We start from the raw sequence: 25,103 nt of genomic DNA, 5'->3' as shown, positions 1-25,103 counted from the left end.
CACTGATTATTTGGATGTCACATTAGTGTCTTTAGATCACGGTCATTCTGTGTCAATGTATGTGCAATATGAAGCTACAAGCTAACTAAAGTGCGCTAACATTAACATGCTAACACAACAATGCAGGCCTCAGGTTATTGCAGCTCGAGCGAAGAACAATTTTGTCCTCCGCTTGCGATTAATGGTGCTGAATTATGGTGAACTCCTTCATGTGAACGTGAGTGGAGAGGGGTTGGAGGAGAGCGGAGGCTTCAGTATGGCGGAGGTGTCGTCAAACAGCAGTCTGTTTTGGTTTCATGCCGGTGCTCAAGGGCGACATCTACTGGATCAAAAAGTTGCACATTCCATTCTTCCTCCAAATAAAATGATCTCTTTGGAGAACCACTTTACATTCTTAAAACCACTAGAAACCAAACCAAAGATGTTTCTATGTTTAGAATTGTTACAATCCAGATTTTACTTTCTTAAATTTGACATTTTGATGTAACTTGTTTTGCAATGTGCTGCAGTGTGTCACTTGCTGCCCAATAGGACATTCCAGTTCAAAGCAATGCAATCAAACAGATGCAGGTCAGTTTCTGCAAACTTAACAAGGACACAGTGTAAAGGAGATGCTGAACGTTGATATCATACATCCATTTGAGCTGTTTCAAGCCTAATGTCAAGGAGTGTTATAAAAACATCTAAATATCAGACTGATTAGTCTCTCAGATTCTTGTGCAGATGTTCACTCTGCAGGTATAACAGTGATGTCATCATCATGCTGCACAGTCAGATCTCCGCCATGCTTTTTTCTTTTCTGCTCTTCTTCTTGGCTGCTCGGCTCATTGGCCTCGTCACCCAGACACAGACCACTACAAAATGAATTTACACATTGTCATTTTCAAAAGCGTAACTCTGGGCCATCCATCAGACGCTGCAGGTGTCTCAGCCAGACGGAGCTTACTTCACGATCATGGCGGGACACAAGGAGAGCTGGACCGGCTCCTTTTTTTTTTTTTTAATGCTCCATCGTCATGCTTTTTAGGGATCTGCCAGAAACAACAGCTCAGCATGAAGTGTCTCTCCCCCCCCCCCCAACACCACAATATACACACACAAAGACGCACAAACACACACACACCAAAGACTACGGTGAAGTGCATACAAATATTAAATACCTCACAGAGTCAAAGGTTGCTAAAAGACAGGGGGGTGCAAAAAGTATCAAGCTCACAGTTCAGATCAGAATGTGGAAATTTGGATGTCAACGCTGGTGATGTCATTTTGAAATCAATTCAGTAGTACACATGAAGAAAGAGGGATAATTATGAGACCTGTACAAACGCATGAGAGAATGGGATCAGGTTTAATTACGTTCATCATATTTAACTGGCAATTATCAAACAAGAAAAAATATTCTCATGGGGGATTCATACTCAACCCACATTTACAAAGCAGAGAAACATGGTGGCCATCTATCACAGCCATGCTCTCCTGCTTATGCTACGTGGAGACGCTGCGATCTCTTCTGTCTCTGTCACGCCCGAAGTGAAAGGCTCCGGCTAAACAATCAGTGTGCTCGCCATGAGGCATGCCTGTGTCAGAAACCGTTTTTTATTTTATTTTTTTAATTCACTTACTGAGAAGGTATTTGGCAGAGCAAAGGATCAATTCATCACAACACAGAGTTTCTGAAAGTCGTGGATCAGAAAGCTCAACAACAAAAAAAAAAAACGGCTGACAAGTCAAGGAGAGGTGAAGGCGGGAGATGGAACTGTGGGCCAAGTCAACAAAAAACAGAGAAAAACAAATTTAAGGTCAAAGCACTGGACTTATGGGTGCTGGTGGTCTAGTTGTGAGTTCGCTCGCCTCATGTACAGAGGCGGTTTTCCTCGAAGCGGGCAGGCCCGGGTTTAAATCCGACCTGTGGCTCCTTTCCTGCATACCGTCCCCCACTTGTTCTCTCCTTGATTTCAGACTCTATCCACTGTCCTGTCTCTAATAAAGGCAGAAAAAGCCCCAAAATAAATCTTAATAGAAAAAACAAAAACCTGGAGCAACAGAGTCTGCTTTAACAGAAGCCATGGTGAGTGTAACTTCTTCAGCAGACCTTTCAGTGACCTCAAAGATGTAACCTCATTCAGTCATGTATTTGTTATTCACTAAAAGCTCCAGTTAGGCTTCAATCATCAGATATGACTAAAGAGTGTCTGTGCATGCCCCTTCACCAAGACCAACTCCTTTCACCAACTTCTGCCTCTGTTCAGCCAGAGCCTGGCCAAAACCTACTTGTTGTCACGCTTTATTTACTTACTCTGTCTTTAATGCTGCCGCTCTGTTCTCCTCGCGCTGCTCAGCAGACCTCCACTAAAGTGCACAACGAGGTCAGCCAAACTTTTCCCCGTCAAACAGTGGACAAAATTCGATTAGTGCGTCTTTAGCTGAAGCAAAGTCACAACTAAGGCCGAGGGAGGCAATGCACATCTGTGTATTATCCTTGAACTTCAGTATGGACTGATATGAATTCACCCAGTAGAAAATAGAAAAAAAACACTTCTATACTTTCGATTTTAAGAGGCTTGTTATACTCTTTTCTATGGGATCATTTAAATGAATCAGAAAATACTTTTAAAAGACATTTTCATACGTCTGGAACTTCCCTTAAGCTGTAGTGTGTCACTTTTTTTCAAGGAAAGCATCGTACCTGGTGTTGTCAAGTTGAGTGATTGACATTTTTATGTGTTTAAACTCTTGCACACCGTTTCTCAACCTGATCAATGACCTCACTTTTGGGTTTCAGTCAAAGTTTTGAGCACCAGGGCCTAAAGAACAACCTGCTGCTCCCTGCTGGCTTCAGCATGAACACTTGGTCAAATGTAGATCTGTTCCAGTGTCTCAGTTTCTGGGAAGGACTCACAGTCACTCTTGACGTTACTCTGTCATTGTGTCTCATACTTCTTGACAGAATTCAAGGCTTCAAGAAAAACACATTAAGAGTTTCTGTCTCTTTTTCTCTCTCCATCTGTCCTCCAGGGCACTTGATACCGTACCAGCCAGCCTCAGTGTAAATCACGAGGCCAGGGGTGTAAAACACAAGCAGATGGCTGCTGCCTTTGAATGGCGTCTCTGTGCGATAGTAACTGTATCACTCTTAATTATGTCTGAAATGATCCATTCCTAGGGTGGGGATATAAATCAGCCTCTGTAAAACTCCACTCTCTTTTCTAGCCTCAAACTTTCTCTTTTACGATTTACACATGAAAAAACAACTTTAGAACATATTAGCCCCCCTCAGCAAGACTAATATTGACAGTGATGAAAGTGCCAATTATGATGGCCGGCTGTTTCCGTCGGCGTGTATGGAGGTAGGTGTCTACATTGCCTGCAGAATGTGTTTGACTCGGGGCGATGCCTGCCGAGGTTCAAGGCTTACAGAGGGTGGGTGTCAGATCCCAGCTGGTCTACAGCAGCGCCTCAATCTCACAGCAGGATCCCTCCCACCTGGGGGGGAGCGGTTACCCCGCACAGATCCAGCACCGCCAGCTGAAAAACGAGCGGTCCGGTGACAGGACCAGGGGGGCTTTAATGAGAGGCCAATGCCAGGAATGTACGAGCTGGTTTATTTAGCCAAGCTCGGTGATCTGTTTTTCTAGGATCCCTATTATGCCTAATGAACACAAGCACACGAACCGAGGAAGGACGGGATGCCTGGAAAACAAGGGTGGTTTCGCTTCCCTTCATGTTTCTTTCCGTTCCTCATACCTCCTGAGCTGCAGGGCCGACAGGAGGATATCACCCCAGATTTGATTAAGGCGGCTAACCCACTGACACCGAGGCATAACAAGACCCACTGACTCATATCAGCCCAGGAAGAAAGCTCTGCTCTACCTGTGTACTTGTACTCGCATGTCAACGGTCACCAGCCAGGCCGTTTGCCATGTGCTATCTATTAGCATACAGCTGTTTTTGCTACTTCCTAGAAAGTTTTCACAAGGAATTAGCTGTGGCTCTGTTCCGGGTTGTTAGGCACGGCCGTGGGGGAGAGTGTGGCGGTTTGGGGAGCAATGCCAGATTTAAGGAAGTGGCATGGACGAGAGGACACTCACAGGTCAGCATATTAGGCCTGATGGATGGAGTTCAGAGGAAACAGAAACGGGCGCCAACAGAAACTGGTTAGTGGAGGAAAGGTTGAGGTGAGCCTGAGAACAAAATCTGTAGCGGGAGATGAAGTTCTTTGGAACTTTTTATCTATACTACTTTTATCAGTCAAATATTTCAGGCATTAAATATCATAACCATCTAAAAAGTCTTCATAGGAGCTTTAACTGATTTATGTTTCCTCATATAAGTCTCAACAGTCTGCACCCAGAGCCTTTCTCTAGATGTATCCAAGACAAGATGTCAGGGTACCTGGGAGTATGGGGATTGTTAAGAGATTCAGACTCAAACTGAATTATTTAAAGGTTAGATCATCTGTAGTTTCAAGTGGTTTCCAGATACTTAAAGCTTTTTATTTGAATTACTCTTCTGTAATAGAACATGCAATAGCCCAATGACACGAGCTGAGATTTTGAAACGGCTACAAACTCTCTGTGCAGCAACATCAATTACCTGCATCTCTTCTCAAAACTATCATTGTCTTGTGACCAAGCAGCAACCTCCGGTGTTGAAAAATCTAGCCAGTTCATCGAGTGTCCACTAGAGGCTGGCTGCAGAAGCATCGGAAGTCACATACACATCCATTCAGAAAAGCTTGTTTTTACAGCAGAGATTAACATGTTTACAGCCTGGTTCAAAATACAAAATTGGTCTGATTAGCTCATGCCTTTATCGGCACACTTTTTCCAGGGAATGAATTTCTATATAACTAATCCGTATGAAGGGTAAGAGTTATTCATAATAAGACATGTGGTGACCTGACTGATGGGCGGGCCAATGAGCTGTTTGTCAGGAGGCTTAAAAGCGGCCTCAGCTCTTTGCCTAGTGTTAGATTGACTGAATTTAAGATGCAACAATATCACCAGCATGGCGACCGCCATCGGGGGGATTCCAAAGCCCCCTTCAGTAACCTGAGGTAGATGTCACTCAGGCTCCGTCCATATTTATTTACAGTCCACTATGGTTAAATTGGATTTCTAGTACTCCATGTGGGAGAAAAAACAGAAAAAGACAGTAAACAAAAAAAACGTTAGAGAGATGGCTGCTACATGAAACAACCTTCTGTAAATATTTGCCCTGTGATGATATATTCAGCTCTGAATGGAATGGCCCTTCCACTTACTGGTGATAACTCTGTCTTGTCTTGAGTTTATTGAATGCAACATAATTAAAGATCACAAGCTCATGGCAGCATGACCTCTCCGTCCTCTGACTCATGACTTGACATGCGGTGTTATAATCACAAAATACGGTCTGTTACATTGAGCCCTCTCCAGTTTAGTTTACCTTTTATTGTCTTCATCTGCAAACAGTTTTTGTTCCTGACGTTCCAAGAGGATATTTCAAAATCACAATGACAGCATCCGCAGATAAACAATAGAACACAAAGTGTGTGTTTGTACACGGTGCAGATACAAGTCCAGGAGGCTTGTTCTAAGAAATGATGCTGGGAACATTTGAGGAAAAACATCCATTAAAGATAAAAATGAAGAAGAGAGAGGATCAGGGGTGTTTGGGATACGTTTTGACAGGAGAACCAATACAAGGAGAATGTTAGTGAGGAAATATGTGAAAACTATGTACCGTAATTAAATATTTGGTCATTGTTTCAAGTTTGTGGGCTAATTTTTTGTTTAAGCAGAAATGGTTGACTACTTGTTCTTTCGTTTAGTTTTTTTTTTAAAGAAAGTCTTTTGAACGTTTTGAAAGAGGAGATATTTTTCTAGTCTAGCTGAAATATTCACTTTTAATAACGCCCTCTGCATCTGTAACGGATAATTTTCTCCTCTGAAATTGGTATTGTTACCTTACCCCTAAACACCCGACCAAACTCTACTCACAGGTATTACAATATGTGATAGCATCTGTGTGTGTTTGGTCAGCTTGTGTCAGTGAATCCTGGCCACAGAGCTTCAGTTGTGTCTCCTCCTCTCATCTGCTCCCAGTTAGCAACATCTTGAACGCTGTATTGCAGCATGCTCCCATGTCATAAAACACACAGCTCCTTTTCTCACCATAGCCCTCTCTCTCTTTTTCTCTCTCTCTACCTTCCTCTGGCACATGGCTTGGAAGATGTTTTTCTCACTCCCCACTCCACAACCACGGAAAAAGCAGCACGCGTCCAGCTGCATCTCAGTCCTGGACATGGAGTCGTTAAATAGTTTGAAAAATGAATGTCTCAATGGCATCATTCTTGTCTGCGTTTCGTCTCTTTTTTATGTCTGCTCGTGAACGTGTGAAATATCTGAGGCGGATGAGAACTTCATTACTTTGAGCTTGCCGCTGAAGAGTGCAGAACATTGCCTCTCTGAGTGTTCAGCACTGTGCCCTGGAAAGCAGAAGTATTAAAAAGGGTGGCCAAGGTTGCCACACCCACCTTGTGATTGCAGTTTGTGCTTCGCATCGGCCGGCTGACTTTAATCAAAGACATTTTTGGAGGGAGAACATGCGCCTGATGACAATTAACCCATGTAGCTACAAGTTCTGGCTCCAAATGCTTTTAAATCCATCACCCAGCTCTTGAGGGAGACACCCCAATTCATAACCATCCTCCCTGCAGTTTCTGCATTTTCTCTGCCCGGCAGGTACCAGGAAATGATAGATTAGATTCTTAATAGCATGTATTGCTATTCTTTACTTAGCTAATTAGGCCAAGGTAAAGCAAAGGGCTTTGTGATTTGACTGATAACCTGTGCCTTGTGTTTCTTTTCTCCATTCATCCCTCTTCCTCTCTCCAGAGCCTTTTGTCGGTCCATGACACCGTCGCCCAGAAGAGTTATGACCCCGAGCTACCTCCGCTGCCTGAAGACCTCGACGACGATGAGGATTCAGTGAAAATAATAAGACTGGTGAAAAACAAGGAACCTCTCGTGAGTCAATTTTTTTCTATCATAACCTTAAAGATTCAGGTTTTTGATTTGTACCAGCTGGTTTTGAAAAATGCTTTGAAAGATGGTTTTGGAAAGCCATGGTATAAGTATTGACCCTAACTAAGTATTGACCATAGACAGTGTTTGTAGACTGCCATTTTGAACACTAAAGTTCGGCATTTTTGTCATTGTGGTCTGGGTTTTATGAAGCTACAACTGACCATATTGGGACAAGAGTGTGGATATGCATTGTCACATCTCTGTCCTGGTTGATAGGTCATAGCGACTTTTCATCCCAATGTCTGTAGGCCCTTAAACATACCTCCATTTATTGTCTACTATAACTTTAAATCACAACCATCATTTACTAAAAGAGCATCATGTTGCATTGAGGAAGATTTATAACCAGTTATCTGGACCATAAGCCCATTCAGAAGATTTAAGCATGATAATATAATGAATTGAGAAGTATGCTGGTTCCGTTTGTCCCCACATCTCCACATACCGACGTACATGTGGAAGGGCCCTTTTAATGTAGCTTGCAGCTTTAGTTGTGGTTTCCATGTCATAAAAAATCCTTCTATCCAGACTTTGTTTACAAATCTCTGAATTTGGAGTACTGCCTGATTCAAAGCAGTAGCCAAACCACAAGTCAGGCCAATACCATACATGCTTTTGAGGTTTTTTGCCTGTGGGAATTTGACCCACAACCTTGAAGTTGTAATCGCACCGAAACCGTCCGCAATTACCCCGCTCTTGGCCATGAGTATTTTCAGCGAGTCTGGGCTCAGTGTCTGCGAACAGCTTCATTTTCTACTCTGGTCAGTGTCGCTCTCTCTTTGTAACAAGCCTCACGTCCATGCTTTCCAGACATCGTCCCAGATGTCTACAACCACCCATCTGTCCTCGCCTGGGACCCGAACTGTACGTCAGCGACATCTAGACTTGCAACGTGGTTTCTGTTTATGTCGTCTGATAGATTCCATTTCATGCATTACCCTTGTCTTGTTAGCTAATGAGGCCCATTTCATATTGGGCTTGTCAACCCAACTTAACGTGCTCTTGTTTTGGTTGCATTGCAGATCTTTAATTTTTTTATCTGAGTCATCTTTCTTCTTCCATTGCTGTGATTTCTCGTTTCTTTTGATTGACCTCAGTGTCCTGCAAAATATAAACACTCCACTAAGCAAGAACTCAATAGCTTCTCAAAGACCTCCATCTGTCATCATACCACTTTGTTGTGCCCCGAGGGCACTCCCATCTCTGCTCCAGGCTGGACATGTCCTGGCCTCAGCCGCCTCTATTTTCATTTTGTGGTTTTTACCCTGACCACCATCTTGGCTCCAGGCCGGCGTCCTCCTCTCACCACACCCCGGGGGGAAGGAGAACACACCTAAGCCATTTTTGGGTTCCTGCCCTGTTGCATGTTCTGTGGAGCTGTTGAACGTAATAATGTGGGTTGGAGGAATTCACGCTCCCTCTCACAACACACATTGTCGCCGGCACTTCCTGCTCATGCCTCTCCCGAGTCTGATGCTGGATCACATTCCCTGAAACCATAATGTGATTTACACCCACTCCGGTCAGTATAATTATCTGGCTGGTGTTATTCCATTACACAACTTGATTCTTTCTTGTCTTGGTGATTTGGCTCCTGAGAACTTCTGAAACACACATTTATGATGTGTGATATTGCATATTATTGTACAATATTAAAGGTGTTAATTATGTAGGATATATTCTTGAAGTAATATAGCTACTCAGTTTGTGTTATGCCTGCACATTGGTTATTGTGTGTTTCAAAGTCGCCGTATGTAAATAGAGAAGGTGCTGGGCCTCCAGTGTACTTTTAAGGGTCAATGCCAGGTTGGTTTAAAAATACTCATCCAATTTGAGAGAGATTTAATTTAACACCACTCTTTAAATACAGTATATATCAACTATTACCAATATTATTGCAATGGCTGTTTAGTTTCCTTCAAGTACATTTAATCATGTTCATTCCTGGCAACAAAATTAGAATCATAGCAGGAAATCAACCCGTTATAACATCCAACTAGCTGAAAAAAAACAAAGGTCATTCATAAATGTAACAGCTACAACCACAGAATTTTCCATTGCAAATCATTGCACAGCAGTGGGAAAACACAATTCAAACTGGACAATGAGCATGTCCACTTTAGAGTTATGGGGAAACTTTTTTTAACTTACAACTGTGGGGTATATGCATCCTGTTTAAGATTCCTTCTCTCTGCCTGATTGGACAACAATAGGATTCTATTGCAGGGCCCCTCCACCAACACAGTCAAAACCAAGCCATCAGATTTGGGTTTTCCATTCTTACATCCATCCAACTGTTATCAAGGCCATATCTAATGAATACCGTGAGGGAATATCGGGAAATTTGGCAAAATTGTCCGCTTGGACCCATGGATAAGGCTTCATATGTCAATGTAGAGCTCTAGTTTGTATTCATAAAATGGGTCTGCTGCCATTTAAATAATAGTTTCAATAATCTTCAAAATGTGCAATAAACTTTGTAAAAGTATGAAAACATCACAATGATTTATCATTGAATGCTGTTATGTTTTTCTGACTTTGTGACCCTATACTTTGACACTAAATTTAAAGGTAAGTTCGGACCCCTCCACAATTGGCATTCAAAGGTAAGCTGACCTAATGAGCACTTAAACTGACATTAAGAAAAGATCCTGCGGGTCAGAGCCTCATGGTGAAGTCACAGCCATTCCACTTAGCAACAAAAAACCATCTAATTGTGCAGGCTCCTCGTTCACTGCCGCACCAAATTGATTTGGATGTGCCCTTTAACTCGCAATTTGACAAAATCAGCCTGAAATTCTCTAACTTGACATCATAGCAACCTGGCTGTACAAGATCTAATTTCCTCTTCGTCTCTTATTACTTTACTCTCCGTTATTTTCTCAATCGCTTTTTCTCTTTCGGCCTTTGTCTCATTCAGTAGTTCAGTGTGGATGCGGCTGTGGTACGCACGCAGGCCCCCTTTCCTTGTGAAGCATCCATTAGCTTAATTGTGATTAGTTGAGAGGATTGTGTTCAGTAGCTCTGGTTAATTGCTGTAATTTCTCAGTGTTACTTTATACCACATTTCAGTTCAACTTTAAGGACTCTATCTTCCAGGAATACCTACGTCTTCTTTTTCCTCCCTTTCTTTTTTTTTCTTTTGGTTGAACTCTCTGCCCGCTCTCCTGCTGCTCTCTCAGTCCGACTGATTTATTGGCTCAAGTTTCAGGACAATGAAATAATTAGAGAGCAGCGTAAACATGTGTGTGCATACTGAAACATCAGCTCAGCCACGTCTTTTTATTGAAAGAATGTGCTGCTTAGGATAAGGTTTCAGAACACTTTAGTGGGGGTCTCAATTTTAAAGGCAAGGGGGTTACTTCAGTGCTTAGTATGTGGCAATGTAGCTGATATACTACTGGTGAGGTTTGCCTCTGGTGAAAAAATGCTCGAGTGCAGACCAAATAATAGAAGTTTAGATAAATAGTTGGAGCAAGCCAGAATGCACTGGTGTTACACAGCTCATGTCCTAAGCCAGAAGCTTTGAGGAGGACTTAGAGAGATGCCTCAGCTTTAAAAAAAAAAAAAAAAAAACACCTTAAAAGCTTTTGTGGTGTGAAAGGGCACATTCTGAATATTAATATTGCTAAAATCAATTACACCCTTTAAAAATAGATTATTGAGTGATGAGTTTCCTCCCCCTTGGTTCGTTGTTCTCAGCTCTGTGTTTACACTGTGGCTCAGTTGGTGGAGTCGGTCGTCTTCTAACCGGAAGGTCGGGGGTTCGATCCCCAACCCCTGCAGCTACATGTCTGATCTGTCCATGATGTTGCTCCCACTGCTTCGTAATTGGTCTATGAACATGTATGAATGGGATTAATTACTTCTGATGGTCACTTTACATAGCAACCATAGCCATCAGTAGTCAGAAGACTAGAAAAGCTCTGTACAAGCTCAAGTCCATTTACCATTCACACTGACAGGACGGCATTGTGTATGTTTCACTCAGATGCTCAAACATGTTTTATGCATTGTTTTTTTCATGTTAACCCCTCTATCTCTAACTGTTAACCCTGCAATTATGTGGCAGAAGAGAGACAGCCCCACCCACTCAGGGACACTGTTTTTAGAGGCATAATGACGTCTTGTCGTTGCAAGGGTACAACTGAAGGAGACCCGACAAAATTCAAAAACCAAGAGGACGATTTTCATTTGGTTTAAAAGGACAAACAAATAACAACCAAATCATCTTTGAGATGCATCTCAATTCACTTGAAAGTGATCGTAGAATCTTATTTTCAATGTTTATCAGCACTTGTTTCACAGAAACTTGCTGGTGAAACAAGAAAGGAAGGGACGGGTTGTTTGCGGAGACAGGAGAGGATGGGGTAGCGGAGGGACGAAGGAGGTGTGTCCAAAGAAAGCATTTGTTTTGGTCTGAAAATCTGCTCTGAAAGTTGCATTCTCTAACTCTAGCCTGACACTTAAGGAGACTGTTATCAACTCCTTATCTTAAAATTGAATCATTTTTTGTCACTATTGTAGTCAGTCTCAAAGTCGGCTCCTCCAAGAGTGAGGACACGGTTCTCTGCTGACATACTGTTGCATGCTTTGCTCTAGGTTAAGAATGAGTCTTGGCACCTGAACTTAAGCAATGCCATTAGAAAGGTGATTGTTACAACAAACTGTCAAGAAGCCTGAGCTTTAAATATTACCAATAAACTCAAGTTCAAAACTTTACCTTAAGTCATGAGAAAGAATTAAACTGGGAAACAAGCTGCTGAAATCATTTTCCTTGGCTTTTTGGCTTGGCTTAGACTAAGAGATCAGAATCCAGGAGGGAGCTAGGGGTAGAGTTGCACCTCTTTTGCATCAAAGGGAGTCAGGTGAGGCGCTAAAGGAATCTGTAAACGATGCCTCCTGGGCTCCTCCCTCTGGAAATTTCTGGGTTTCCCCGATATAGACACAGTGCATGCCGTTGGGATAACATCTTGTGTAGCCTGGGACTAATTCAGGATTCCCAAGGAAGAACTGGAAAAGTTTCAGGGGAAAGAGTTGATGTACAAACTTCATAAACCTGCCGCAGGAAGACACAATATCATGCCAAGGAATTCTGGGAAACCCAATTCCTGACACACAGAAAATGCGTTAAGTAGCAAAAGATGACTTTGAGCGCTCACGGAAAGGTTCACCACAGCTGCTCAGGGTGACCATTGCTATGATGTGAGAACATTAGAGGCTAACAAGCCTGCTGTGGCCGGCTCTGTTCCTCTCATTTGGATGTTGTCGATGCCCAATGCAGATGTGCTTAACAGACTTGGAGAACTTGTTGCGTATGCCCCGCTGTTTTCCCGGACGTTTTATACATCACTCGTCAGCTTGCTCAGTGACACTCAGTAGGTGCCGACTCTCATCGATGTCAGTTTGCCGTTCATTCACTTCTTCCTCATAGTTCATCTCCTACGTCCTCCTACGCACCATATTTCTCTTACTCGGTCTCTCTTGCTTCCTCTCCCTTTTCCTTTCATCTGGTTTAGCCATCAAGTCAATTTCTCTGGTAATTCCTGTGCATTTAAATTTTTGGTAACACGTTTTATTGGACATGATGTAAAAACATTTAAGGCGCTTAAGAGGTTAATTGTAATGTATTTCACTGTCCTTCAAGCCTTAAGTAGGCCTGTGGATTTTCCCTTTCACCCTTCTCTGCTGTGCATATATGGACGTCTGCTGTTCACAAACACAGATTTTTGCTCACTGTTTGTCCAAGGTTGTTCCTGCCGGTCCAACGTTGACACTCTATCCATCTTTTCCCCCTTCACTCTTCCATACCAGGTTGTTAGGCATCATTAGCATCTTTATTACCTCCACTGCCAGGAATGTGACAGGATCAATGTCAGCCTCTTTCACTCTCCCCTTACCCTTTTTTGTCTCTGTTCTGTGTTGTTTCACACACAGGTTTGGTTTTCCCATTATAACTTGGTGTCACTGGTGGCAACCAAATGGAAATAGTAGACTGCAGGGTCTGTGCCATCCAGTTGGCAGTCCAAACCTACATAGCATCCTGCCTGGCACCAGCCAGCAGCAATCAATAAGGCTATACCACTACAGGCCCTGGCCACCCTGCCGCCCCCGCCATGGATACCAGTGGATCGGCTGGACTTCTCATTATGGAACCACCACTTCAAAGCTATAGCAGTTGCTTTGCATACAAATGCAGATGACGTGTCCAACATTATTATTGTAAAAACTCCAACTGCGTGATTGATGTCAGTGGATTTTCTTTACTTTTTAAGGGAGTTGATAATTGCGGCAGGACAGGAAAGTCTTGTGATCGATTCGGTTTGTGATGAAGTTAGTTTTCCATGAATTGCTGTCGCTGGAATGAGCTCTTGGCAACTTGACATGCCATGCTTTTCTCATCTGCATTAGACAGGCATTTTTTTTTTCTCCTCTCTGACACAAGTAGGACGGTCGGATCACGGCTGCTCTGATTCATTTGTCTGGAAGCTTTCACAAACACATTCATTCAGATAGATTAGGTCAGCGTGCTTTTGTATTGACGTATTCAAACTGCCTTGGTTTAAATGTATACCAACACAGCTTTTCACAATGACTCAAGTCTGGATTCTGCTGATGACCTTTTGGAGAACTTCCTGATTGACACAGTTATCAAAGAAAGAGACTAGGTTGATGTATGTGCTTTAAAGAAAAGTGACTCTTCTATTGTCTGTTTACATCAGAACGAGGGGAGCAAGGGGAAAGTAATGACACTGGGAATTAATGGAGCAGTTAATGAGATTAAAGCAGACAGCACACATGTTAGTGTTTTAAAGTTAGACGCATGTGCTTTAAAAGCAATTCATCTTTCACTTGATGGATTAGGCCGCAGTGTCTGGGGAGCTGCCGTGGAGGAAGATGGAGAGCCATGCTACAAAGCACGAGACAAGTGAGGAGCACTGTCAGTGCTGATTGACTCACTGTCAGCTTGAGTTTGTATTAACAAATAGGTTATTGCTATTTGTGTTTTTGCATGTTGTTGTGGTTTTAAGTGATGGTTTTGTATGAATATAGAGCTGCATGGAAAGGATGATCAATCACTTAGACAGCTGACTGAAAAAAATGAATGACTATTATTGATGCAAGGTACAATCTCATGAAAAGTACCCAAGCCTTAAAACACTATGGATCTTCATTGGTAGTCCGTCGTCTCTAAACCGGATGTGTCCTTGGGCACGACACTGAAATGACTCCTGCTGCTACATCACTTGCTGAAAAGTCTTACTGGATGTAGTTTTTTAAAGTTTTATCATCCTGATTAACCCATTACAAATAGTTATAGAGCATCTTTAGTGAAATAGCTGATCGGGATTTGCTTAACAAAAACAGTTTGTCATTTTAATTGTGTTATTTATTTGTATGTGAATAAAGTAAAGATTAAGGGTAAATGTTTGAGGATTTAGTATCCTGTATGGACTGTGCGTTTTAGGCAAATCCAGCGTAATCAATGTATAACAATCCAAAGTATCTCATGAAATCACAGCAACACCATTAAAACATTTACAGTTATTTTTAGAGCTGACATGGAAAAGCCTCTGAATTTGTTCTTATGAGTGTGTTTGTACAATCCTCCGTCCAGCAGCTCTTACACCATGCTCACGACCTGTTGAGTTGTGAATATGAAAACGCACACAGCCTCCAAAGCCACATCTGAGGCATTCCCAGATCCTAATCTCACAGCCCTCTTAAATAAAACGTCTTCCTCCCATCATGTGTAATCATGAGCATGGACACACATCCCCACGGTCCTGCTCTTTTCCGTTCGGTGTTCCGACAGCCAACAAGCTCTGAGGGCTGAATGCGGGCATTGTTGGTCGTCGGAGCCGGGGTTGCTCCTCAGTGGCCCTGATTCCCAGCACAACTTTGGAAACGAGAAGTGACATGTGAAAGTGCTGTTTTCTTTAACGGGGATAACGACTGGGAAACACTAAACAATCCCAGAGCAGTGATAGACCTCTCCCTGTAACACAACTGTCTCTTTGTGTGCTCCAATACAGCTCATGCATGCTCTCAGACACACACATACAGTACATCATGACTTAATATCTGGCACTGTCCGCCTAGCGAAAAGACGATATTACACTCAGTGATTTATGCAGACATTATGGAAACAAATGCACACATTTGGTGAGATAGCCACACAGATTTACACGCCCGAAATCACCAGCACCTGCCTGAAGTACTGAGGTGGGCCACTAAGTGTGTTTTCATAGCAACTGGGTAATAACTCGCTCTAACATAAAGGTTTAAAGAGGCAGAGAAGGAAAAGGAAAGAAGAAGTAGAGGAAGACAAATGAAGGTAAGCCATTCCGTCAAAAGGCCCCTTTGCATTACCTGGCAGTTTCTCCTGGAATCACTCCTGCACACCGTAATTATCATAATAATGACCTGCAATTTTCCTTTTTCTCAGTGTACCTGTTAATTACGACTGGTGGGTCAAGATCAGGGTTAAGGAAATAAAAAAGGGAAACCGGAGCCTGGTTTAGTGCAAAATAGAGGAATGAAGGAAAAAGGGTATAGTGAGGTGGGGGTGGAGGGGAGTAGCTTTTATTAGTTTGAATCACAAATGATTTAATAAAAACAGGTGGAAAGGCAAGAAACAGGTCACCCAGAGGGGACCGACTAGCAGCGGCAGCTCTGTTGCATCAACTAGAAAAATCATTTGGCATAAAAACCTCAAGTACCTTCTCTCTTTTACGATAATGTATATTTTCATCTGGACTCGTGCTAATTCTTTACAGTGCTATATTAATCTTAATGGGTGACTGTAACACTGAATGGATTTTCATAACATGGCTTTATATTCCATGATACGACTGTTTCTGAGCAGCACCAGAGTCCATGGTGTTCGAGGAAGTATGTAAGAAAGTCATAAATATGTTGGACTCAGTGTGTGGAGCGGTCATGTGTGGGGGGCTCTGTGCCACCTCGGTGAGGTAAGATGAAATGACACACTCCAACACCAGATATGATTGGAGGTAATTGTGTTTTAATGTCCAGGAGGCCCATTCCCACTTTGTATTTTGGTTTTTCCATGGTCGACATCTGGTGTGAAGAATGCCGGCATGTGTTTCCACTACACTTGTATTTATACCTCTAAACACAGCAGTCAACACAGCAGTCGGCAGGAGTTTATTGTCGTTGTTACACTTTTGCTGTTAAGTGACATCATGTCAAAACACGTCGGCCTCTCCGCCCGGGCCACTCGTGTTTGTTTTCCCTTGTCGCTCTCAATTTGGAAGGAGAAATAATGTTTGTCAAATTGCCACAGCGTTCGATTCGGTTCATGGGGCGATGTTTTGAGTGGTTGTTACGGGGCCGAGGGCCGCGTGTTTGAAATGCAGCGCCGTGCTTGTTTTACCCTGGCGGGGCTTGGGCTCGCCGAGTGGCTTAACTTGTGGTCATAGTGAAGGTAAAGAGATCATAGGATCTATTCTTTCCCAATGTGAGGCCCACTAGACAGGCCACACATAGCCGTCCCCCAGACCTCGAGACGCACGATAAGCCTCGCCAACATACCTCGCCAGCCTTCTCGTCATCCATACAACCAGCGTACGAGTCAGCCAGCTTCCATCATGTCATCCAGCCGTCCATACACTCCATCACCCAGAGGGCACTGCAATTGCCCCATAAAGACCTACCTTGCCAGAATCGCATTGCAGCCAATCCCAGGCAAGCAAACGTGACGAGACATCCAACAGTCAGCTTGTCTTACTCCCCTTATCTGCTTAGGTTTCATTGCACTACTGTGCGCTGACAGTTCCCTGGACAGTCTTTCCTTCATTCCATTCCCTCTAATAAACACACACTCTCATGCGTTACAGGATCCAAATTTAAGTCCCTCTTCTCTCTTTTTTTCCTGCAGTGTATGAGGTGTGAGCCATTTGTCATCACGTACTTAATGTGGCTGCCATGTCGGCGTGCCTGCTCCACTGCATGCGCTGGGAAGAGTTGAAGGCCTTGATATGGACGAGCGTCGCTCCAGTTCTCCTCCATCACACAGCAGAGACTAAGCCGTTGCCTTTTTTGGCCGACCCAACAATAACAATCAGAGGCATTTATGTGTTAGGAATAGATCTGGGAGCAGCAGCTGCATATGGAGCTGATCAGTTAGGAGGCTTCGGGTCGCCTTCCTGATGACTAATTGACCACAGCTAGGAAGTCCTCCCCCAGTCAAAGGTTAACCCCTCTGATCTCTGCGTTTGTGTGTTTCTGAGACCTTTAGCGTTACAGTACATTTATGAACAATCCTGCTTGTTTGAGTCTATATTCACAGATGTATATCTAAGGGCCCAGCTGCTTCATTGGTGAACAGAAGAAAAAGAGAATCAGTTCCTGAAACCCAATTTCTCCCATCTTGTGTGCCCACCATGCTACTTTTTTCATGCAAATGAATTAAATCACTTGATGGTTAAGTGGCGCCCTGTCTCTAATTACTAACACAGTGCCGCCCATTAATCAGGCTTATTGACTGTCCGGCATCAATCATGCTGCTTTTGAGGTGTCTCTGGCCTGGCTTCAGGTAGAAGCCCATGGCTACACTTGTAGAAATACACACATAGACAAGCTTGCATGCACACAAAAACATGACAGACGTTGACATTCCCCTTCTGACTTCCTGCACTGTTTCCATGCAAGAGGAAAAGTCTGAAATGGCTTCCATGTGCCGACAGGCGTTGACTGCTCAGTGTAAACCCAGCCATCACTTCCTGCTAATGCCTAGCTGCTACAACAGGAAGCCCATCCTGGTGCTGGAGGGTCTTTACCTACCGTGGTCCTTCCTAACTTACTTACACCCCCACACACATCATGTAGCTTATTTAGGTTATTGCCTGACTGTTTATGTATTTGTTTAACAGAGCAAAGGCTCCTCATTAGTGGCAATGCTTGGCTGGATACTGATGACAGCACCCATAGGGTATCAAGGCACAGGGGGGGGAGGTGATGCTGATGTGAGTTCAGGAGGTTGGATTTGTCAGGCTTGTTCCAGCAAACTGAAGTTGCTTCCAAGGCATTCATGAGGTCTCCAGGAGAGCCCGATACACCCCAGGAAGATTAAAAGAATAGAAAAAGATTATAATGAGGAGGGGGGGGGGGGGAGTCTGGCACACTATGCTACTAGAACTTGAAAATGACAACAACAAAATGTTCCAGAGAAAGTCTCTCCAAATGATACCATTATATTTCTGCTTTCTCTCTCAACTTGTTTTTCTTCAAATGCTGCTCTTTGTTACTCTCCAATTCATTTTCATACAATGTAACTTTATCTCATCAAATCCTTTTAAATTGTAATCTTCACAAAGTCTCTTACTTACACCAACTCTTACTTTTAACCCAAACCCCCACTTATTTACCCGTTGTCGACCTCCTCCACCTCCCTCCTTACTCTCCTCTGTCTGGCTCGCTCGCTTAGCCACTGCAGCGTTTTGGCCTCTCTTCTGGTTTCTTATCAGACGGAGCTCATTTGGCTACAGTAGCAGGGCTGAGTTCAAATTTGGGCTGGCCAAAATGGTGAGGCTCCCCTTACCCCTATAAACTCTCTTACTGCTGTTTTGGCTGGCTTATTTAGGCCCAGCCAGTTTGAGGGCAGTAGGTCGAATGAGAATCCCCACAAATGAGACTTCAAAATGACTCCAACTTTAAATATCGTCTAATAGTGAATGTATAAAGTGTAAAAGGAAAATGAACAAAGGCGAAATTTGTCAACTCATACCCGAGATTGTTTCTCTACTGGTGTAAAAAAAAACACAGAAAACGTTGTGGTTTGAATGGTGAGAAAATGGTCTCTTTGCATGGGTTCACAACTTTGAGCTTTTGTATTTGCATGCTAAATGTGCTGGTCTATAATCACAATTGCCACTTGCAATAAAAGTGGTAGAAGTGGTGTTTCCAAATGCCACTATGTGATTTGAGCCATATGTGTCAAACACGACACAGTCTACGCACCATATGTGAGCAGATTCCATAGATAGCTGTAGACGTGTGGTGCAGAGGAGTGGTGTTTGTGCAGCCAGCCTATTGTCGTTACAGACTCTGAGTCCAAGGCTGCCTCTCTCCTGTTAGTTAGCCTTTAGACTGCCACCAGCCACCAGGGACCCCGGGGGACACAATTAAAACATCCATCAGACCACTGGCCATCATCCAGTTCAGAAAAGAAAAAGAACAGGGAGAAAGTTAATGACCACATGTCTGAATACTCCTGTGAGACTTCCTGCAGACTCCCAATCTCAACCCCGTTGTCACAGCCCGTCTCTTCCCCTGCAGCGCTCTATTCCTTCAGACACACAAATGGCCCCCTCGACTGTCTGGAGGCTATTGCATCACAGCCAGCTGCTTTAAGTCACACTAAGGGGTTATACATGACCTTGACACGGGGGTCTGACAGTGCCTTCCCCTCTTGCTGACCTGCTCCAGTGAGTTCTTGCCTACTGCAACCTCTCAGGTTTCTTTAATAAGCCCAATTACTCTATTAGGTTCACAACTCTCTGTAGGCCCAACCACTGTCTTATCTTGATGTCGTCTACTGTTTTCTTCTCCATACCTTAAGGGCCTTGAGGAAACCATTATCTAGGAGGAAAACCATTAGGTGTGAACAGGTCATGAAAACAACGAAGATGACATACTAATGGTATCTGCAAAGTGGCACAAAGCAGAGATCCCTTTGGTCTTTGAGAAAATGAGGGTCTTTTGGTATCTTCTGCTTACCTTCCCGTAGAGGGAAGTTGCCAGAAGTTTTTTATAAGCACATCATAGGGGAAGGCAAACAAAGAAATGACACAAACTGAAGTGTTGGAACACATGGAGAGCTGTAGTTATACTCCAGTGGCTGACGTGGGCTGCGATGGATTAGGACAGCTGAAATAAAACACAACAAGCCTGACCAGGAAGGCTCCATGTCTGTACCTTTTTTTTAACAACTAAAATGAAAACAATTCTTGGGGGGAAAATGGGAATAGCAGCTTGAACTGGGTGGAGGATGAGTTGCAGCCTCGATAAAACCGATGTGTCGGGCTAGACAACACATCTGTCTGGTTTGGGTCGTTAGTCCTGAGCGAGGATGACTCCACGGGTTAGGTGCATTTTGCTATCCTATTCCATCCTAAATCCCTACCAGGTTGGTGCCTCGTCTGTGTTTGTGTGAGGGTTGTGACAGGTTGGCACCCATTAAGCTTTTCTTTTTATTGTGAAGGGAAACAGCTATTGGGCTTTACTGGTAACTGCATCACTGCTATACACTGTCGTTTTCTAAATATGGAAGTTGAAATGCTATCCTCTGTCTGTGTGTCTCTCTGGCTGAGCACCAAGCCCATAAAAGAGGTCAGGGTGTGTGTGTATGTGTGCATGTGTGTGTGTGCGTGTTGGTGTTTTTCAGCCTTATATCTCTTACCTGCTTGGCTCTCACCAATCCATGTCTAGACCAGCTCTTTTTTCCTAAGAATTTGATGCCTTCTGCAGAAACAAACTTTTTGTAACTTAATGACACATATACCGTTCTTTATTTTGTTGCTTTTGAAGATCCATGAAGGTCGATCCTTGATATAAATCATGTAAATCTTGACTGAGGCTGGAGTTGAAGTCTGATCTTTCTCACACACATACTCAGCATCACCAACAAACACAAGCTTTGTTTACCATGAGAAGGCAGTCTCAGAGGGCAGAACAAACACCTAGCTGTGGGAGTGTCACCCACCTGGGGGAGGGGTTACTGCCCTTTGTGATGTCATGAAGGGAAAATCTCCAAACGGCGTTTGAGCACACATTTTCTGAAAAGTGGAGCAGGTAGAAGACTTTTCTCATCATTGGGGGGTTTGTAGACAGAGTAGGGACACATGTTAGTGTTAGAAAAACATGGTGAAGTGTAGCCTTGTGATAAAACATTGCTGATTGTCTTATTTTGATTTATTCTCTGTGATTGTTTTGTAGGGAGCAACGATAAGACGTGATGAACACACAGGAGCCATAATCGTGGCCCGGATCATGAGAGGAGGAGCAGCCGACAGAAGTGGTCAGTTCAAGCTCTTTTCTCTCTAACATGGGTTCAATCATGTTTGTGCCAGTTGTTGTCCTCAAAAAACACGCTGTATGTTTGTGAGTGTGCAGTGTTGGGTCAAGAATAAAGAGTGGATCCTATTACAACACATTTGGACTGCTTTCAGAGTGCAACAAGGACAGGACTTTTTTTGTCCTTACTGCCTAAGTTCTATGCCATATGTTGTTCTCTCCCACTTTGTAAATGTGATCATGAATGAATGAATGACAAGTTTACTGAGAGGCTCTGCTTGTTGTCCACATGTTTTCTGTTTGACTTTGTATTCATTTTGCCCAGCCTGTTTTTCAGCTCCTCCACAGAGAAGCCAAAGGCACATTTCCACATGTGTCCACAATAACGTTTTGATACTTTTCCAATCCCCAATGCCACCATGACGATAAACATTAATCTGCTGTACTGTACACATCCCCGGGCTGTGTGAGCTCTTGACTTCTACACAGTAGCTCACTTATATTAGGACGTTGAATAATGAAACGTGAGTGTGATTATAGATATGCAAATGTTGTGTTTGTGTGGTAGGACTGATTCATGTGGGCGATGAGCTAAAGGAAGTCAATGGAATCCCCGTGGATGACAAGAAACCAGAGGAAATCATTCGTATTCTGGTGAGACCCATCTGTCTGTGTTTGTCACTGCATTGTGCCCTGTGTGTAAATTCTGTCAAGTGTGTTCAGACCAAAAGCAAAAGGAAACTTTCGCTCTGTGCAACGACATACAAAACCAACGCAAAGACAACAAACCAGGGCCCGACCAATATGGGATTTATGGGGCCGATACCGATACTGGGGAGAAAAAAAATGTATACACCGATGTATCGGCTAATATCTTCTTAGATCTATCTTCAACAGGCAAGGCAGACAACTGCTTTGGGCCTTAGGCATTTTGGGCAGTAGGGGGCCCGACAAAATTCAAACTAAAGCAGTGACCCAAGATGTGCAAATTTAGCAATGACAGTAAGAAACCTCCCTAAGGGGGCCCCATCTGACAGCATTCACTTTCATTGCCCTGCTGAAAGCTGGTTGGAAGGTCCCCCGATTGATTTTAGCCGTGGGCCACAATGGACTCTAGAATCACCACTTCTCTTGCCCAGTCATTGAATATGACCAAAACACATTTCTATTGTGCAATTTATTAACCAAGAGGAAGGCACTGACAATTCAAAACTCCATGATATATGTGCTGTCCTGAATTTTATTGTAAGTGGTTTGTCAAAACTCTATTAAAAAAAGAAACATTTTTATATTATTTTGTCTTTTTCTTTTGTAAAAGAGCTGACACAAAGCATGCATTTTTGCTTTTTATAATTCTGCAGTTCATGATGGAGCTGTTTTGGCATCCTTTTAGCTTAGTTTATGCAACAGACTTGCTTTTTATTCAGAAACTGCCAATCACAGAAAACAGATTAAGTGGCTTTCAGCAGCTTTTACAGAAAGTTGGCTCTTTGAGTCCAACCAAGAAGTCCTCGCACAATGCTAAGCCTGATTTAGCAAATGAAAGTGAGCACTGGTCAACATCAAGTAGCTTTTTAGCAGAATTGAATTATTCATGACAGAGTCCTTTAAGAAATAAGTCATCTTTGGAAAGATAACAATGTACTGAACATAAACTCCACAGCGTTTGGGTTTCAGACCAATCTGGAGGTGGGAATATTCACCTTTATGTTTTATCAATGCAAATAAGTACATAGTATCCTCCTGCAGCAAAACTCATATAATTAACACAAAATGAAAACTTGCTTCACTTTAGTTCAGAACACTGCTTAAGGGTTTCTCCAGTGCAAAAATGTTCTTGTTCGAGTTGGCCAGACAATAAACTCATCCACGATCTTGTGGCTTTCATCAATGTGCTGAAAACCAAGCACTGGCCTTTCTCTAGGAGTCTTTCCTGGTATTTAGACCACATGCTGAGAGGATGTGATTGATGCTCAGTAGTTCCTCCAAGCAGTCCTCAAATAAGCTCAATCATGTGTCTGAACTCTGCCAAGAGGGACAACCGGAGAGGAAAGAGGGAGTCTCTTAAAGTCAGACACAAAGGCCTTCGCAGCAGATGATCGCTCTCAACACTACTCCTTTTACCCCCACACACACTCTATCCCTGCCAAGCAGAGTCATCCAATCCTCATAACCCTCCATTGTTAAAAAATCAAACAGTGGTTTCATTATGGGATTTTCATTGGATTAGAAGCTTTGTGAGATGTTTGCAGGACAGATGACTGATGGATGGTTTCACCCCCTCCATTTGTGTCTTAAATATTGTTAATTTGGTTTCTTTTCTACTCTGCAGGCCCAATCACAAGGAGCCATTACATTTAAAGTCGTCCCAGGGGTCAAGGACGAGGCACCATCCAAAGAACCAAAGGTAAATGTTGTCCCGGCTGGATTGTTGTGTGATCACATAAAAAATCAGATATCTGCCTTTTTTGTTAGATGCAGAACAATGCTTTTTGAGACTCAGTGAGAAATGAATTAATATAGGAGAGAGCTCCTCAATATCTCAGCAGTCTACTGAACACAGTATTTCTGCATGTCACTGTAAGGGCCAGGTAACTTTAGAACAGGCTTCACCTTTAGACCATTTTGAGCATTTCACAGGGTCCTTTCTGGCCCAGATTGTGATCTTAATTGTAAGCCGCTTCCTTTTCATTGGATGGCATCTTTTCATACCAGAAGCTGCTCCAATTAAATTTAATTCAATGGAAAAATTGCCACCTGTAACGTTTTAGGCCCTAGTCCTTTACACAGCATATTTCTACCTTTTGGATGTTTTTTTGTTCAGCACCCAGTACTTAATTTTTCAGATGTGGTATTTTTGTATGGCATCTTTTCATGCAACCATATTTCGTCCAATAAAATACAGACCCAAACGTTGTAGCAACTCAAGAAAACTTCCAATTAACAAGAAAATAAACCTCAATTATTTTTTTCCCTTAATCTTTCTTCTGGAAACCAAAAAAGTATTAAGGTTTGGTACGCAGCCATGTGTAAGACAAGATTGTATCTATTCATGTCGACTGCACCAGTAGACAGTAGCTTTTAGAAATCCATTTTGAAGGTGCTTTCACTGTCACTCCAGCATACCGTCGTTCTCACCCACTGTGGTGATGATACATCATTTCTCACACACTCATCCATCAGAAGCAGGCGGAGGAGGCTGGTTACGCTCAGCTGTTTTAAGCTCCAGGGTCGAAGGCGGTTTATCATTATTCACAACACAGCCCACCCTGCATGTGTAACAGAGGTGTACAGGACAAGGTGGGTCACTTCCATCCTTTGTCATCATGTTGTGGTTAAATTGCCTGGCCTTTAAAGGGAACCAGCTGAAAAACAGAGCTGCAGTGCCAAACCCTCAGCCTCTTCTGCGTGAAAACATCCTGCACGCTTACATCAGGTACTGCATATGCATCAAAGGGCAGCTAAGTGGCTAAACATGCACAGGCCAAAAACACCGAGCCAGGAAAAGGAAAGCTGGAGATCTCAGAGTGTGGATGTATGAGCGTAATCTGCCGGAGGGTTTAGCAGCCAAAGCTGCTGTTATGACCCAAACAAAACATCTCTGTCTGAAACATAAATTTACTACATGGCACGAAGCACTCTCTAAATCAATAGGATATCAAAAAAGTGAATCTAACTATTCCTCGTCTGTTTTGTTTTTTTCTTTCTTAAACACACATCATTTCTTTAGCTCTCTTAGCTCTCTCCACATGTACTAAGGTGTGTTAGGAGTGATAACTCATCCTGTCAGGTCTCAGTTTAGACAGAAGACGCAGCAAGGCTCTGCAGGTTGTAGCTCGCCGCCCACGATGGGAAAGGATGTCGGAGATTTTTCCACTATAAGGTTCAGACTTCTTTGTGTTGATGAGGTGTCCTATCCACCTCTGCCAAATGAAATTAGAGCACCTAGTTAAAGAAAGAAAACAACTTAAAACTCTGCATTAGAAATCCTCT

The 25,103-nt window shown here is 43.1% G+C and overlaps 1 protein-coding gene across 6 annotated transcripts in view; it reads left to right on the top strand.

Annotated features, from left to right (window-relative positions):
- Positions 1–25,103, top strand: part of mpp7a (MAGUK p55 scaffold protein 7a) — a 147,675-nt gene that overhangs the window by 79,950 nt on the left and 42,622 nt on the right. For all 6 annotated transcript variants that reach the window (XM_061064133.1, XM_061064136.1, XM_061064132.1 and 3 more), the window contains 4 exons: positions 6,879–7,010; positions 21,033–21,114; positions 21,679–21,764; positions 23,443–23,517. In XM_061064133.1, the coding sequence (XP_060920116.1) occupies positions 6,879–7,010; positions 21,033–21,114; positions 21,679–21,764; positions 23,443–23,517 (375 nt within the window). The remainder of the gene's footprint in view (positions 1–6,878; positions 7,011–21,032; positions 21,115–21,678; positions 21,765–23,442; positions 23,518–25,103) is intronic.

This window comes from Labrus mixtus, chromosome 19 (assembly GCF_963584025.1).
Source record: "Labrus mixtus chromosome 19, fLabMix1.1, whole genome shotgun sequence".
In the NCBI taxonomy this organism is placed as follows: Eukaryota; Metazoa; Chordata; class Actinopteri; order Labriformes; family Labridae; genus Labrus; species Labrus mixtus.
This window is presented reverse-complemented; position numbering and strand designations above follow the sequence as displayed.